The sequence below is a fragment of the Mustelus asterias genome, chromosome 2, assembly GCF_964213995.1.
Source record: "Mustelus asterias chromosome 2, sMusAst1.hap1.1, whole genome shotgun sequence".
NCBI lineage: Eukaryota > Metazoa > Chordata > Chondrichthyes > Carcharhiniformes > Triakidae > Mustelus > Mustelus asterias.
This window is the reverse complement of record NC_135802.1, coordinates 96,888,642-96,903,600: the sequence shown is the minus strand read 5'-3', so window position 1 is coordinate 96,903,600 and position 14,959 is coordinate 96,888,642. Positions and strand designations below refer to the sequence as shown.

Genomic DNA, 14,959 nt, shown 5'->3' with positions numbered 1-14,959 from the left:
ATAGATCCCTGAAAGTTGGGAATCAAGTAGATAAGGTTGTTAAGAAGGCATATGGTGTCTTGGCGTTTATTGGTAGGGGGATTGAATTTAGGAGTCGTAGCGTTATGTTGCAACTGTACACAACTCTGGTGCGGCCGCACTTGGAGTACTGTGTGCAGTTCTGGTCCCCACATTACAGGAAGGATGTGGAGGCTTTGGAGAGGGTGCAGAGGAGGTTTACCAGGATGTTGCCTGGTATGGAGGGGAGATCCTATGAGGAGAGGCTGAGGGATTTGGGATTGTTTTCGCTGGAAAGGCGGCGGCTAAGAGGGGATCTTATTGAAACATATAAGATGATCAGAGGTTTAGATAGGGTGGATAGTGATAGCCTTTTTCCTCTGATGGAGAAATCCAGCACGAGGGGGCATGGCTTTAAATTGAGGGGGGGTAGTTATAGAACCGATGTCAGGGGTAGGTTCTTTACCCAGAGGGTGGTGAGGGATTGGAATGCCCTGCCAGCATCAGTAGTAAATGCGCCTAGTTTGGGGGCGTTTAAGAGATCCGTAGATAGGTTCATGGACGAAAAGAAATTGGTTTAGGTTGGAGGGTCACAGTTTTTTTTTTTTTAACTGGTCGGTGCAACATCGTGGGCCGAAGGGCCTGTTCTGCGCTGTAATGTTCTATGTTCTATGCTCCTGATGTGCTGTTCACCACTCTGCTGGGCAGACTGGTTCCTGCCTGTTATCACCATGTCAGGCTGCTCTTCATGGACAGCACTGTAATACGGGACCATGGACCCTCTTGTGTCACCATCTCAGGTCAGTACTGCACCTGGGGTTGGGGAGTACAGGGGTTTCCTTTCCCTGGTACCACACAGCAGTGTCTATCTGGACAGCACTGTGCTGCGGGACTCATGCAGCCGCCACAACAAACATCTAAAGTTCAGACTTTAATACCTAATGTTATCATTTGGTCCACCTTGTTCAAAAACGACTGTGCTCTCGTAGCACTCACTCAGTGTCAGACATATTCTTATACTGATCCTGACTGTAAATAACTTGACTCGCTTTAACCATATCTTAAGCTTATCGGGGACTTTGTTCCCTTCAACGACTACCAATGACAAATAATAATCATATTCTACCCTAATACTGACTTGGCCAACATTAGACTACCATTACTGGAATAGCTACTCAGTTTCACACCAGCTTTGCATGGGAATGTGGCGTGGCAATTTCTTGTACTCTCCATCTGAGAAAGCAGATAATGCTGCAGCCTGTATCAATAAAACTAATTTGTGCATGTTGGAATTATATCTTCAGCCTTATTATTCTCATTTTCCATGTGCTATTTTTCTTGCTGTCTGAACACAACTTCATCCTCATCTTTTTATTCACTTTCAGCTAAATGTGAAATTTTCATTCATAAATATACCAGTCCCCTTTGCGAGAATTGAATATCCCCATTGTCCCCAATACACCTTCTATGCCTTTTCTTGTATCCATTTAGGTACCATGCTGACTCAGAGTTCTTCATGAACATGACATGTATACATGAGCAATCTTTCAAACCACTCAAACTTCCTCAAAGTAAATTGTTATGGGTGTTATGGTGATGATTAGCCACAAAAAGGTTGATCCATCTACCTTGAGGCACAAGGTGGGGAAACCCTTGAGTTTAGAATGATGTGAATTACATGCTTTGGTACAATAATACATAGGCATGAATGTGGACATAGGGAACTGTCAGCCTTATCCTGACCATTGTAGCATAAAAGACCCCTCCCTCAAAGAGATGGTTACATGAGCAGGGCCAAAACCTTTGTAATACTTGAGAGCACAGTAGAACATAGAAAAGCTACAGCACAAACAGGCCCTTCGGCCCGCAAGTTGCGCCGAACATGTCCCTACCTATTAGGCTTACCTATAACCCTCTATCTTACTAACTTCCATGAACTTATCCAAAAGTCTCTTAAAAGACCCTATCGAATCCGCCTCTACCACCACTACCGGCAGCCGATTCCACGCACCCACCACCCTCTGAGTGAAAAACTTACCCCTAACATCTCCTCTGTACCTACTCCCCAGCACCCTAAACCTGTGACCTCTTGTGGTAACCATTTCAGCCCTGGGTAAAAGCCTCAGAATCCACTCTATCAATACCTCTCAACATCTTATACACCTCTATCAGGTCATCTCTCATCCTTCGCTTCTCCAAGGAGAAAAGACCTAGCTCTCTCAACCTATCCTCATAAGACATGCCACCTAATCCAGGCAACATCCTTGAAAATCTCCTCTGCATCCTTTCTATGGCTTCCACATCCTTTCTGTAATGAGGCGACCAGAACTGGGCACAGTACTCCAGGTGGGGTCTGACCAGGGTCCTATACAGCTGCAGCATTATCTCCCGATTTCTAAACTCAATTCCTCTATTGATGAAGGCCAGTATTCCATATGCCTTCTTAACCACAGCCTCTACCTGCGACGCTGCTTTGAGCGTCCTATGAACCCGGACCCCAAGATCCTTCTGATCTTCCACACTGCCAAGTGTCTTACCCTTAATATCATATTCTTTCATCCTATTTGACCTGCCAAAATGAACCACCACACACTTATCTGGGTTGAAGTCCATCTGCCACTTCTCCGCCCAGTCTTGCATCTTATCTATGTCTCATTGCAACTGCTGACATCCCTCTACACTATCCACAACACCACCAACCTTTGTGTCATCAGCAAACTTGCCAACCCATCCTTCCACTTCCTCATCCAGGTCATTTATAAAAATCACAAAGAGCAAGGGTCCCAGAACAGATCCCTGGGGCACTCCACTGATGACCGACCTCCATGCTGAAAAAGACCCATCGACAACCACTCTTTGCCTTCTGTGGGCAAGCCAGTTCTGAATCCACAAGGCAATGTCCACTTGTATCCCATGCCTCTTCACTTTCTCAATAAGCCTTGCATGGGGCACCTTATCAAACGCCTTGCTGAAATCCATATAAACTACATCTACCGCGCTTCCCTCGTCTGTGTGTCTAGTTACATCTTCAAAAAATTCAATTAGGCTCGTAAGGCATGATCTGCCTTGGACAAAGCCGTGCTGGCTATTTCTGATCATACTATTCCTCTCCAGATCTTCATAAATCCTGTCTCTCAGGATCTTCTCCATCAACTTACCAACCACTGAGGTTAGACTCACTGGTCTATAATTTCCCGGGCTATCTCTTCTCCCTTTCTTGAATAACGGAACCACATCCGCAATCCTCCGGAACCTCTCCCGTCTCCATTGGTGATGCAAAGATCATCGCCAGAGGCTCAGCAATCTCTTCCCTCGCCTCCCACAGTAACCTGGGGTACATCCCATCTGGTCCCGGTGATTTATCTAACTTGATGCTTTTCAAAAGCTCCAACACATCCTCTTTCCTAATGTCCACATGCTCAATCTTCTCAGTCCGCTGCAAGTCTGCACTGCAACTACCAAGATCCTTTTCCACTGTGAATACTGAAGTAAAGTATTCATTGAATACCTCTGCCATTTCTACCGGTTCTATACAGACTTTCCCACCGTCACATTTGATAGGTCCTACTCCTTCACATCTTATCCTCTTGCTCTTCACGTACTTGAAGAATGCCTTGGGGTTTTCCTTTATCCTGTCTGCCAAGGCCTTCTCATGATCCCTTCTTGCTCTTCTAATTTCCCTCTTAAGTTCCTTCCTACTAGTCGTATACTCTTCTAGATTTCTAACATTACCTAGCTCCCTGAACCTTTTGTAGGCTTTTCTTTTCTTGACTAAATTCATTACAGCTTTCGTGCATGGTTTCACCATGGTTCCTGTAACCTACCATAACTCCCCTGTCTCATTGGAACGTTGCTGTGCAGAGCTCCAGACAAATTTTCCTTGAAAATTTGCCACATTTCTTCTGTACATTTCCCTGAGAAAACCTCCTTCCAATTTATGCCTCTAATTTCCTGCCTAATAGCCTCATAATTGCCCTTATTAAATATAAACACTTTCCTAGCTTGACTGGTCCTATCTCTCTCCAATGCTAATGTAAAGGAGATAGAGTTATGATCACTATCCCCAAAATGCTCTCCCACTGAGAGATCTGACACCTGCCCAGGTTCATTCCCTAATATCAAATTAAGCACAGCCTCTCCTCTTGTAGGCTTATCCACATACTGTGTCAGGAAGCCCTCCTGAACACACCTAACAAACTCCTCCCCATCTAAACCCCTTACCCTAGGGATATTCCAATCGATATTTGGGAAATTAAAATCTCCCATCACGATCACTCTGTTATTATCACATCTCTCCAGAATCTGCTTCCCAATCTGCTCCTCCACATCCCTGCTACTATTGGGCGGCCTATAGAAAACACCCAGTAAAGTTATTGACCCCTTCCTGTTGCGAACATCCACCCACAGAGATTCCGTAGACAATCCCTCTGTGGCATCCATCTTTTCTACAGCCGTGACACTATCCCTGATCAACAGTGCCACTCCCCCACCTCTTTTGCCTCCTTCCCTGTCCCTCCTGAAACATCTGAAACCCGGCACTTGAAGTATCCAGTCCTGTCCCTCAGATAACCAAGTCTCTGTAATGGCCACCACATCACACTTCCAAGTAGTGATCCATGCTCTAAGCTCATCCATTTTGTTCACTACACTCCTTGCGTTAAAATAAACACATCTCAACCCTTCGGTCTGAGCGCTCCCTTTTCCGTCACCTGCATATCCTCTCTCTCTCACTGTCTACAAGCCCCTTTTATTTTTAAGCTAACCTCCTCTCTCCCAGTCACCTCATTTTGATTCCCACCCCCCAACCATTCTAGTTTAAACAGTCCCCAGTAGCCTTAGCACACCTTCCCGCCAGGATATTGGTCCCCCTGGGATTTAAGTGAAACCCGTCCTTTTTGTACAGGTCGCACCTGCCCCTAAAGAGGTCCCAATGATCCAGGAACCTGAATCCCTGACCCCTGCTCCAATCCCTCAGCCACGCATTTATCCTCCACCTTATTCCGTTCCGTCCCTCACTGTCTCGTGGCACAGGCAGCAATCCCGAGATTACTACCTTTGCGTTCCTTCTTCTTAACTCCCTACCTAACTTCCCATACTCTCCTTTCATAACCCCTTCCCCTTTCCTGCCTATGTCAGTGGTACCAGTATGCACCACGACCTCTGGCTCCTCTCCCTCCCATTTCAGGATTTCTTGGATACGGTCAGAAACATCCCTGATCCCGGCACCAGGAAGGCAAACCACCATCCGCGTTTCTCGTCTTCCTCCACAAAAACGCCACCGACATTTTTCTTTAAGGGATTATTTTTTAGAGGAAGACTATTTCTGTAATATTTTTTTATTTGAGAATTGAGATACATGTATGGGATGGAGTTTAATGTTTGTGGAATACTTTGCCACCATGGTGTCTTTATATGTCATTTAAACAGCCAGAGAAGACATGTAATATTGTCACTTGTGCATAAAACTGTTCTCTGCTGAGGTGCCATAAAAACTTTGGATTGACGTGTACAATTTGAAATGTTGAGCTCCTCTACGTGCACTAAATCGGCCATTTTTACTTTTCAGGTTGTCACTTTGTGGTACCGGGCACCAGAGGTTCTGCTGCAGTCTAGTTATGCAACACCTGTTGACCTATGGAGTGTTGGCTGCATATTTGCAGAAATGTTCCGTCGAAGGTAAGGCTCATTGGTGCAAACATATTACATATATTTTAAGAAAATCAGGAGAATATAATCTCCTGGATTATATAATTCAGGAGAATATAATAGAGGAAAGAACACCTCTAGGAATAGTAGTATTGTGTGAACACATGAGGAGGTATTTTAATCTAAAGGCCAGTCCAGTGAAGATAAGACCTTATTTAAGATGCTGCTTGTATGATACATGGTCCGAATGGGTGGCCTGCTGCATTGCAGCGACTCTAAATTAGTGCTAGATTGGGTGGCCCAAAGGCTGTGTAAGATTTGAAGGTTCCAAGGTATAAAACCCCTTTGTAAGAAGTACTAGTTCCAAATATTTAATCTATAACAAAGGGGTTCTTAGTTGTGCTTGACCTAACAAGGTACAAATGACGAGTATTTGTGGATTAAGTAGAATTTATTAAGTAAAATATAAATATACTTACAAGAAGCAATGAAGACAGCCTGGAAATACTTTATCCTCAAGGTCTTAGGATTCCTTGAATGTCCCTGACCACCATTGGGCTGCACTGGCCTCGGCTGTAGTCATTCCCACCAGCGATACATCACATTCAGAGATCTCCCTGCTGCAAAACCGGTTATGTCCCTCACGAGAGTTTCCGGCCTGGGATTTACGCCTGCGGCAGTTGGGCTTGAAAAACTTACCCCCACTCCCCCCAACTTGGTTCTGATGGGTTGTTCCATAAGCCAGCAAATATAATAATGAAGTTAGAGCTTGGTCAATTAGGAACAAAAACAGGAAGCACTTTATTTTACACAAAAAATAGTAGAAGTCTGGAACTCGCTCCCTAAAGGATAGTTAGATTTTTGTTGAGTAAGGGTACCAACAGAAATTGAGTTGAATTGTAGATGAGCTACAATCTGATTGAAGGGTGGAACAGGCTCACGGGCCTGAACGACCTATTCCTGATTCTATGTTCCTCACTCATTTGGGAAGGTAAATGCTTGTTTTTGGTCTGTTTTTTGATACATTATATAAATCCAAATATTCTGATTGGTTTAGTTTGCCTCATAGTTTTGGTATTTTGTTTGTATGCGGCATTGGTTACGGTTTCCCTCTGATTGAAATGTTGATCACGCTATGAGTGGAGGCACGAGTAATTAAAAAGCAAAATACAAAAGCCTAGGGTGGAATTTTCCATTTTTTTGCAATGTGGCACAGCAGGCGATAAAACGACAATAAAGCCAAACCAGGCAAAAGTAAAGAAAGGGCAGGCCCCACAAATGTCACGCTGGCAGAGCAGTGCAACTTAGGTTTTAAAAGATTGGGGTGCCCTCAAAAATTAAAAATAGAGCTCCACCCCGAACCCCCCCCTCCGAACTTCCACAGCACTGCGCCCGGGCATGACCCTCTTGCTCCCTGGAATAGTGCATTCACCTGAACTCTCTAGCAGGTTCTGTTCACCAGGTGCAAATTGTGGGTGACCTGTTGTGATTCAGGTCGGTGTGCCCTCACGCCAACATGACTGAATTATGTAACAGAGACAGTGGGGGGGGACTATAAAGTGTGGAGGCCTGATAATCAGATGTTTTCTAATGTATTACATCATTTTCAGGGGGAAGGAACAATCCCAACAGGAAATCCAGCTAGATTTTCCACTCCTGCCGCAGCCAACCCTGTCTGCCAAAAACCAGAGAGGGAAAAGCACCCCTTTAGAAACTGATTGAGGCAATGCCCACTCAGACTATCAAGATGCCAGTATGGCAGGCAGGATGCATGTACACATTTCTTGCCATACGTGCACTGTCTGCCAATGTAAATAAGAATTCCAGCCGGAAAATATGCAACCTTTGATAATTGCTTTTCCTTGAGGTGTTTCCCTATGGAAAACAGCAGCAGCAAAACCTTGCAATGTGGAGCCTCAGGCCACATTTATGCACAGGGCATATACCCTGCTAGCTAACCCCATGCACTCAAAAATGAACTGGTCTGAATGTCTGAGCCAATCTCTACTCCAAATTAGCCAGCATTAAGGTGAGTCATCAGTTTTTGCATGTGGCTTCGTTGTGTTTTCTAAGAATACTGCTGCAGTTGTTGAGAATATCTTTACATTCAGCCACACCTAGTCTTTGTGAGGCAACAGGAGGCTGTGAGTGGCTCTTTATCACAGGCCAGTTGCCAGGACATATCTAATGTATTGTTATCTGGTGTTTTACAGTAAAGCATTGTCATGCATGTGTGCGTGATGCAAAACCTGAAAAGAGAATTTTTTGCCACATACTTGGAGTTTCTGTCATCTGTTCAGGGTGATAATTCCAAAGCATGTGGAAGCCAGTAAAACCATGGTGATAACCTCCACTTATGCCTTTCAACATAAATGTTTTTTTAAAAGTCATTTAAAATTATACGTGGCCTCATAAACAATAATTCCTTTAAAACTGGATAGCATACATAGCATTTTCTGAGGTTTGTGAAATAAATTCGAAATTAATACTGCAGCATTTTGAAATTGCAATGTTAAATACCTCATTGACTGTAGCAAACAGAGCTGCTGAATCACATTGACTAATTCAACTCACTCACCATTCCAGACATTGGGACTAGAATTTTTGACTTGTCAGCATGCCTGATCCTCCTCCTTTCCCCCCTCCACCACCACCAGCCCGCAATTCACTTTTAATGAACAACTTCAGCCGGAAAATGTAGAAATTCCAAGAGTATGAAAAGTCACCCACTCCTCAACTCTATTTACCCATCCAAATTAATCTGGGGATTCCCTGCTTAATGCTCTCTTGCACCTAGTCAGGCTAAAACTTGGACATGGGGGTGATTAACAAGAATGGAAACTTTAAAAAGAGAGAGATATAATATGAGCTGCCAATTTGCTATCGTGCAAAGTCAAAATTAACCCTGTTCAGCTTTCAGGAACTTCTCCTTGTACTATTATTAAAAAAGTGTTTGAGGGGATGTGGGGAAGATCTGCATTTGCAAGGAATTGGGCAGAAATAAAAGAGAACAGAACTATAGAATTCTAATTCTATAGTTGAGATGGATTGCAATACTCCAGAGACTTGAACACACAATCTAGACTTGACAGTCCCACTGCAGTACTGAAGGAGTGCTGCAATGCCAGAGCTTTTGGTTTTGGACGTGGCCCTGTCTTCCCTCTTGGGTGGTCACAAAAGATTCTGTGACGCTATTTCTTAATGTTTTTCAGGCACATTGCCAATGGTACTATCATTTTTCCCTTGTGGTGGCAGCGTTCATCTGCCCAATGTACAGGAAGAGTCGACTCAATTTTTCACCAAGCAGGCATTGTAAGCTTTCATTCTCTACACAAGGTTCAGAAGCTTGTTACAATTATGATAGAAGCCTTAGTTCCCTTACAACTTCCATCCTTTCAGGAGCTGCAGCAGTAATACTTATTACCACTGGGAAGATAAGAGCACAGGTGTTTAACGTATCTAATTTGGTAAACCTTGGCACTCCTTCGGTATATGTGGGCCCTGCATAAGATGTGAGGTGGGGTTTTGGGGTCTACATGTATTGCTTTGTTACCAAATTAAATAAAAATACTCCACTGCAGGTGTTAAAGCATTCAAATGGCCACACTGTCAAAGAACAAAGAAAAGTACAGCACAGGAACAGGCCCTTTGGTCCTCCAAGCCCGTGCTGATCATGACTAACTAAAGTTAAAAAAAACCTTCTGCTCTTATTCGGTCATATATCCCTCTATTCCCTCCCTATTCTTGTACCCATCCGGATGCCTCTTAAATGTTGCTAAAGTGCCTGCTTCCACCACCTCCTCTGGCAGCACGTTCCAGGCACCCACCACTCTCTGCATGAAAAATCCCCCCACACATCTCCCTTAAGCTTTTCCCCCGCACCTTGAACTGTGACCCGTTATTGACACTTTCACCCTTGGAGAAAGCCTCTGACTATCTACCCTGTCTATGCCTCTCATAATTTTGTGGACCTCTATCAGGTCTTTCCTCAGTCTCCGTCCTTCCAATGGAAAGAATCCTAGTTTATTCAACCTCTTCTCATAGCCAAAGCCCTCAAGATCAGGCAACATCCTGGTGAACCTTCTTTCACTCTCTCCAAAGCTTCCATGTCCTTCTGGTAGTGTGGCAACCAGAATGGCACACAATACTCCAAATGTGGCCTAACCAAGATTTTATATAGCTGCAACATGATTTTCCAACTCCTGCACTCAGTGCCCCAGCTGAAGAAGGCAAGCATGCCAAATGCCTTCTTAATCACCTTGGCCATCTGTATTGCCACTTTTAGGGAACTGTGGACCTGCACGCCCAGATCTCTCTATGTTAATTTTCCTGAGGGTTCTGCCATTTACAATATAATTAACACCTAAATTTGATCCTCCAAAATGCATCACCTTGCATTTGTCCAGATTAAACTTCATCTGCCATTTCTGTGCCCAAGTTTCCAATCTATCTATATCCTGTTGTATTCTCTGACAATCCCTGGCACTATCAGCAACTCCACTAATCTTCGTGTCATCCACAAACGTACTAAACAGACCCCCCACATCATTTATATATACTACAAACAACAGAGGTCCCAGCACTGATCCCTGCAGAACACCATCAGCTATAGATCTCTATTCTGAAAAACACCCTTCCACCGCTACTCTCTGTCTTCTATGACCAAGCCAGTTCTGTATCCATCCAACCAGCCCACCCAAATCCCATGTGATTTTAATTTTTGTACCAGTCTGCCGTGTGGGACCTTGTCAAATGCCTTACTAAAGTCCATATAAACTACATCCACAGCCCTTCCCTCATCAATTATCTTTGTCACCTCTTCAGAAAACTCAATCAGGTCGGTGAGACATGACCTTCCCCGTACAAAACCATGCTGCCTGTTACTAACCAGTCCATTTTCTTCCAAATGTGTATATATCCTGTTCCTCAGTATCTTCTCCAAAAGCTTCCACTGACCTCAGGCTCACCAGCCTATAATTTCCTGGATTATCCCTGCTTCCTTCCTTAAACAAGGGAACAACATTGGCTATTCTCCAATCCTCTGGAACCTCACCCTGTGGTCAATGAGGATGTGAAGATATCTGATCAGACCCCAACTATTTCTTCCCTTGCCTTCTGCAGTAACCTGGGATAGATCCCATCCAGCCCCGCGGACTTGTCTTCTTAATGCAATTTAGGATACCCAACACTTCCTCATTTGATATATCGACGTTGTCTAGAACGTTCACACACCTATACCTGACCTCAACACCCATCATGTCCTTCTCTTTGGTGAATACCAACATAAATTCTCATTTAGGATCTCACCCACTTCCTGTGGTTCCACGTATAACTTCCCTCCATTGTCCTTGAGTGGGCCTACTCTTTCTCTTGCTACCCGCTTGCTCCTAATTTATGCATAAAAAACCTTGGGATTCTTCTTGACCCTGTTTGCTAAAGGCATTTCATGGCCCCTTTCAGCCCTCCTAATTCCGCGTTTATGTTCCTTCCTACTTTCACTATATTCCTCAAGGGTGTCATCAGTTTTTAGATGCCGAGACCTATTGTATGCTTCCTTTTTCCTTTTGACTAAGCTTACATTTTCCCTTGTCATCCATGGTTCCTGAATCCTGTCATCCAAGATATTCTTGATGCAGGTTTGCTGTAGCTGTGCATTTTCTAGGTATGAAGTGTCAGCTCTCATGTCTGGAAGGGATTGCAATATGCGGTAACACTTCTTGAGGACCACAATGGCAAATTGCAAATATGAACTTCAGTTGAAAATTGTGTTTCTCTAAACATATGTCAGATACAGAATCGAAGGTTTATTCTTCATTTCTGTTTCGTAAAGCAGCCAATTATCCATTATATAGATGATCATTGTACCACATGCTGTGGCATATCGTTCCCAATATATTTGCTGTGGTTTAATTCCTTTCTCTCCTGCTTATCAGTTGTAATATGCCTTTAAGGGATAGCAGCATGATAGCACCTAAAGGGAGGTGTGTCATGTAATCCAGCCTCGGCCTGGAGCAGGGTATAGACACATAGCTTTGCAGCTCTGATGTCCTCAAGTTTTCTATCTGTTTATTTGTTCACATGTATCTGTTCTTAATAAATGAACCCACAGTCCCTTATGAATGACTGGTGTCTTTATATTATAACACTCCCAACATTTATCCATTTTTGATAATATTGCTTTCCATCAAGCATGCTCTATTTTTAGCATAATGGAAGAATCTGAATCTATTTTCTCCTCCGTGCTCCTCATTTCCCATCTTCATTAACACCTCAATGGAATATTACAACTCAATCAGTTACATTTATGACTGCGTAGGATATATGACATAGAAACAAGCCATTTGGCCTAACCAGTCCTTGCATGTCTCAATGCTCCACTCAAGCCTGCTCCCATCTTTTCTTATCTGAATCTATCATCATTACCATCTATTTTGCCTCCCTCAAATGCTCGTCTAACTTTCCCTTAAATGCGCCAACACTATTCACTTCAACCTTTCCCTGTTGAGGCAAATTCTATATATTCACTGTTCTTTGGGCAAAGAAGTTCCTTCTGAATTCCCTATTAGATTTCTTGGTGACTATCTTATTTAGATGACCTCTAGATATGGTCTTCTCCACAAGAGAAAACATTATCTCTGTATCCACTCTATCAAAGCCTTTCAAAATTATAAAGACTTCTATCAGATCACCCCTCAGCCTACTTTGTTCAAGAGAAAGGGGCCCCAGACTGTCAATCGTTTCCTGAAACGTATATCAACTCAGTTCTGGTATCTTCCTTCTAAATCTTCTCTGCACTTGTTGCAATGTCTTAATCCTTTTTATAATGTGGTGACCAGGATTACACACAATACTCAAGTGTGACCTAACTAAGGTTCAATTCAGGTTTAGCATAACTTCCTGACTCGTCAAATAAAATTTAGTGCTTGGTAGTTTTTGTGCCTTTGTGATGACCTTTGACCTGGAAGCAGTGAAGTAGGGAAAACTTGTGATTTTTTAAAAATGTCTTTGGAATCTAATTGTTTTTAGAAATGTTTTAAGAGTTTGAATCAGTTGTAAAGGTTATCAATTGTAATTTTTCTGGTTAATGAGAAATACTGATCCACGTGATCTGGCAACCTTTGACCTGGAAGCAGTACCAACAGGAAGGAAGTTAAAACCAAAAGATGTGTAGCTAGACGCAAAGGAAAACTACAAGGAATTGAGCTAGCGAGTGAAAGCACAGATGTAAACTGAAAGAAAAAACTGAACAATAGAGGAGTGCATTGAATTTTGAGAGAAGAAGTAAATCATTCTCAGGAGAAGGTTTTCTTTTTCTGTTTGGCAGAAAAGGAGATGGGGGCTTTGGAGACAATGTTGCAGCTAACTATAGATTTAAAATCTGAAACGCTGTATTAATATTTCAGCAATGCTACAGCTGGTTGTTTTCCCAGAAATGGCCAAACAGTGAACTGGGGTGGTATTGTTTGGTTGGTTGAAAAGGAACTCTGGAAAGCTACACCTTCAGAGAGGGGGGTTCATAGATTGTGCCTTACTGATGATAAGGGTATCTGTGAAGCTCAGAGATGAAAGCTGTTGTTGGGTAGGACTCCTGACCTACCCTGTGTGAATAAAGAACAGCACGCTATGGAACTTTGTACCTATGTAGTGTTACATGTCTGCACGGAGTGATGTGGATGCTTGTGGCTGTGTAAGATGTGTCTTTGTTGTGTTGCCTACTTAAAGTGAAATTTACCTTTGAGATATCACTTGTCTGTTCAATTCATGTGTTAGTTGAGTTTGTTCTGATTTGTGTTGGTTCTGATAAAGTAAAAGCTACAAAAAGTAGAACCTTTTTGGTAGTTTCTTCATTTGTGGGGTCATTCAGTAAATTAGCTTATTTTGCTTTATAGTCTCCCCACGAGGATCATAACATCTGCTCACCTGTGACGTAACTTTTAGTAATTAGTGTATTTGTATTCCAACATCCCTTTGTTTCTTTATCCCACTTAGACTTGCACCTTCCAAATAATAAGTGACCTCCCTATTCTTCCTCAAAAAAAATACTACCTCACATTTATCTACATTCAAATTCATTTGTCAATTTTTTGCCCATTTTGCAAGTTTATTCATGTCCTCTTGTAATTTGTTGCAGTGCTACTCATCCTCCCAATCCCACTTTCATCAACACCCCATATTATTTCAGTTCCATCCGCGTTCACAGCAAGTACTCAGCAACCACAACAATTTACATTCATAGGAACATTCAACATAGTTAAAGAGTCTCGAGACGCTTCACAAGAGTGTTATCAAACAGCATTTGATACTATGTTACAGGAAGGGATATTGAGACAGACGACCAAAAGCTTGGCCAGAGGTAGGTTTTAACAAGCATCTTAAAGGAGGAGAAAGAAGTAAAGAGGTGGAGATGTTTAGGGAGAGAAGTATGGAGCATAGTGCCGAGGCGATGATGGCATAGCTACCGATGGTGCAATAAAAATCAGGAATGTGAAAAGATCTGAATTGGAAGAGCGCAGAGATCTCAGAGGGTTGTAAGGGCTGGAGGAGGTTACAGAGCTGGGGAGAGGAACAGTGGGATTTGGAAACAAGGATGAGAATTTTAAATATCGAGGCAATGTCAGAGCCAGTGTAGGTCAGCGAGCACAGGAGTGATGAGTAAATCAGGTTTGGTATAATACGTTAGGTAGAATATTTGGTGTGATAAGTTATTAAGATACTTGGTAGTATATGGCCTTTACATCCTGGTGGATAAGATGACAGGGGTCCAGTCATTTCACTGCAGCAAGGAATGAACTTTGATAATTTGTTCTAGCTGACATGCCCGATGCCAAGGTCTTCAGCATCTAGGATGCAAAGTATGGATTTTGGAAAATTCTGCTTGATAAAGGATCTTCGAAGCTCATGGTGTTCATGTCTCCATTGGGGCAGATACAGGTACCTGCACGTGTCCAATGGTATCTCTACTGGGAGTGAGGTCTTTCAAAGATCTATGAATCAAGTTTTCACAGGGCAACCTTGTGAAATTATGTGAGAAGATGATGAATGCCAGTGCCTGGTCCTCCACAAAATCAGGACCAGACAGTTGAAGCTCAATCCTGCCAAATGATGATTTAGAGCCACTGAGGTCCCCGACATTGGCCATCTGCTTACCACTGATGGGGTATGCTTGGACTTTCTTCAACTTGTCAGGACAGACCGACATAGCAGTATACGCATCAAATTTCTTGACTATCTTCCAATTGTCAGTGATATTCTCATCAAAAATGAGTAATTCGGTGCACCAGAGCCCTTGTGCCATCCCATCCCACTTCTCACACCA

General features: G+C 43.0%; 1 protein-coding gene across 4 annotated transcripts in view; it reads left to right on the top strand.

The window, feature by feature from the left end:
• Positions 1-14,959, top strand: part of cdk6 (cyclin dependent kinase 6) — a 265,424-nt gene that overhangs the window by 210,576 nt on the left and 39,889 nt on the right. For all 4 annotated transcript variants that reach the window (XM_078239057.1, XM_078239065.1, XM_078239048.1 and 1 more), the window contains exon 5: positions 5,564-5,673. In XM_078239057.1, coding sequence (XP_078095183.1) covers positions 5,564-5,673 — 110 coding nt within the window. The remainder of the gene's footprint in view (positions 1-5,563; positions 5,674-14,959) is intronic.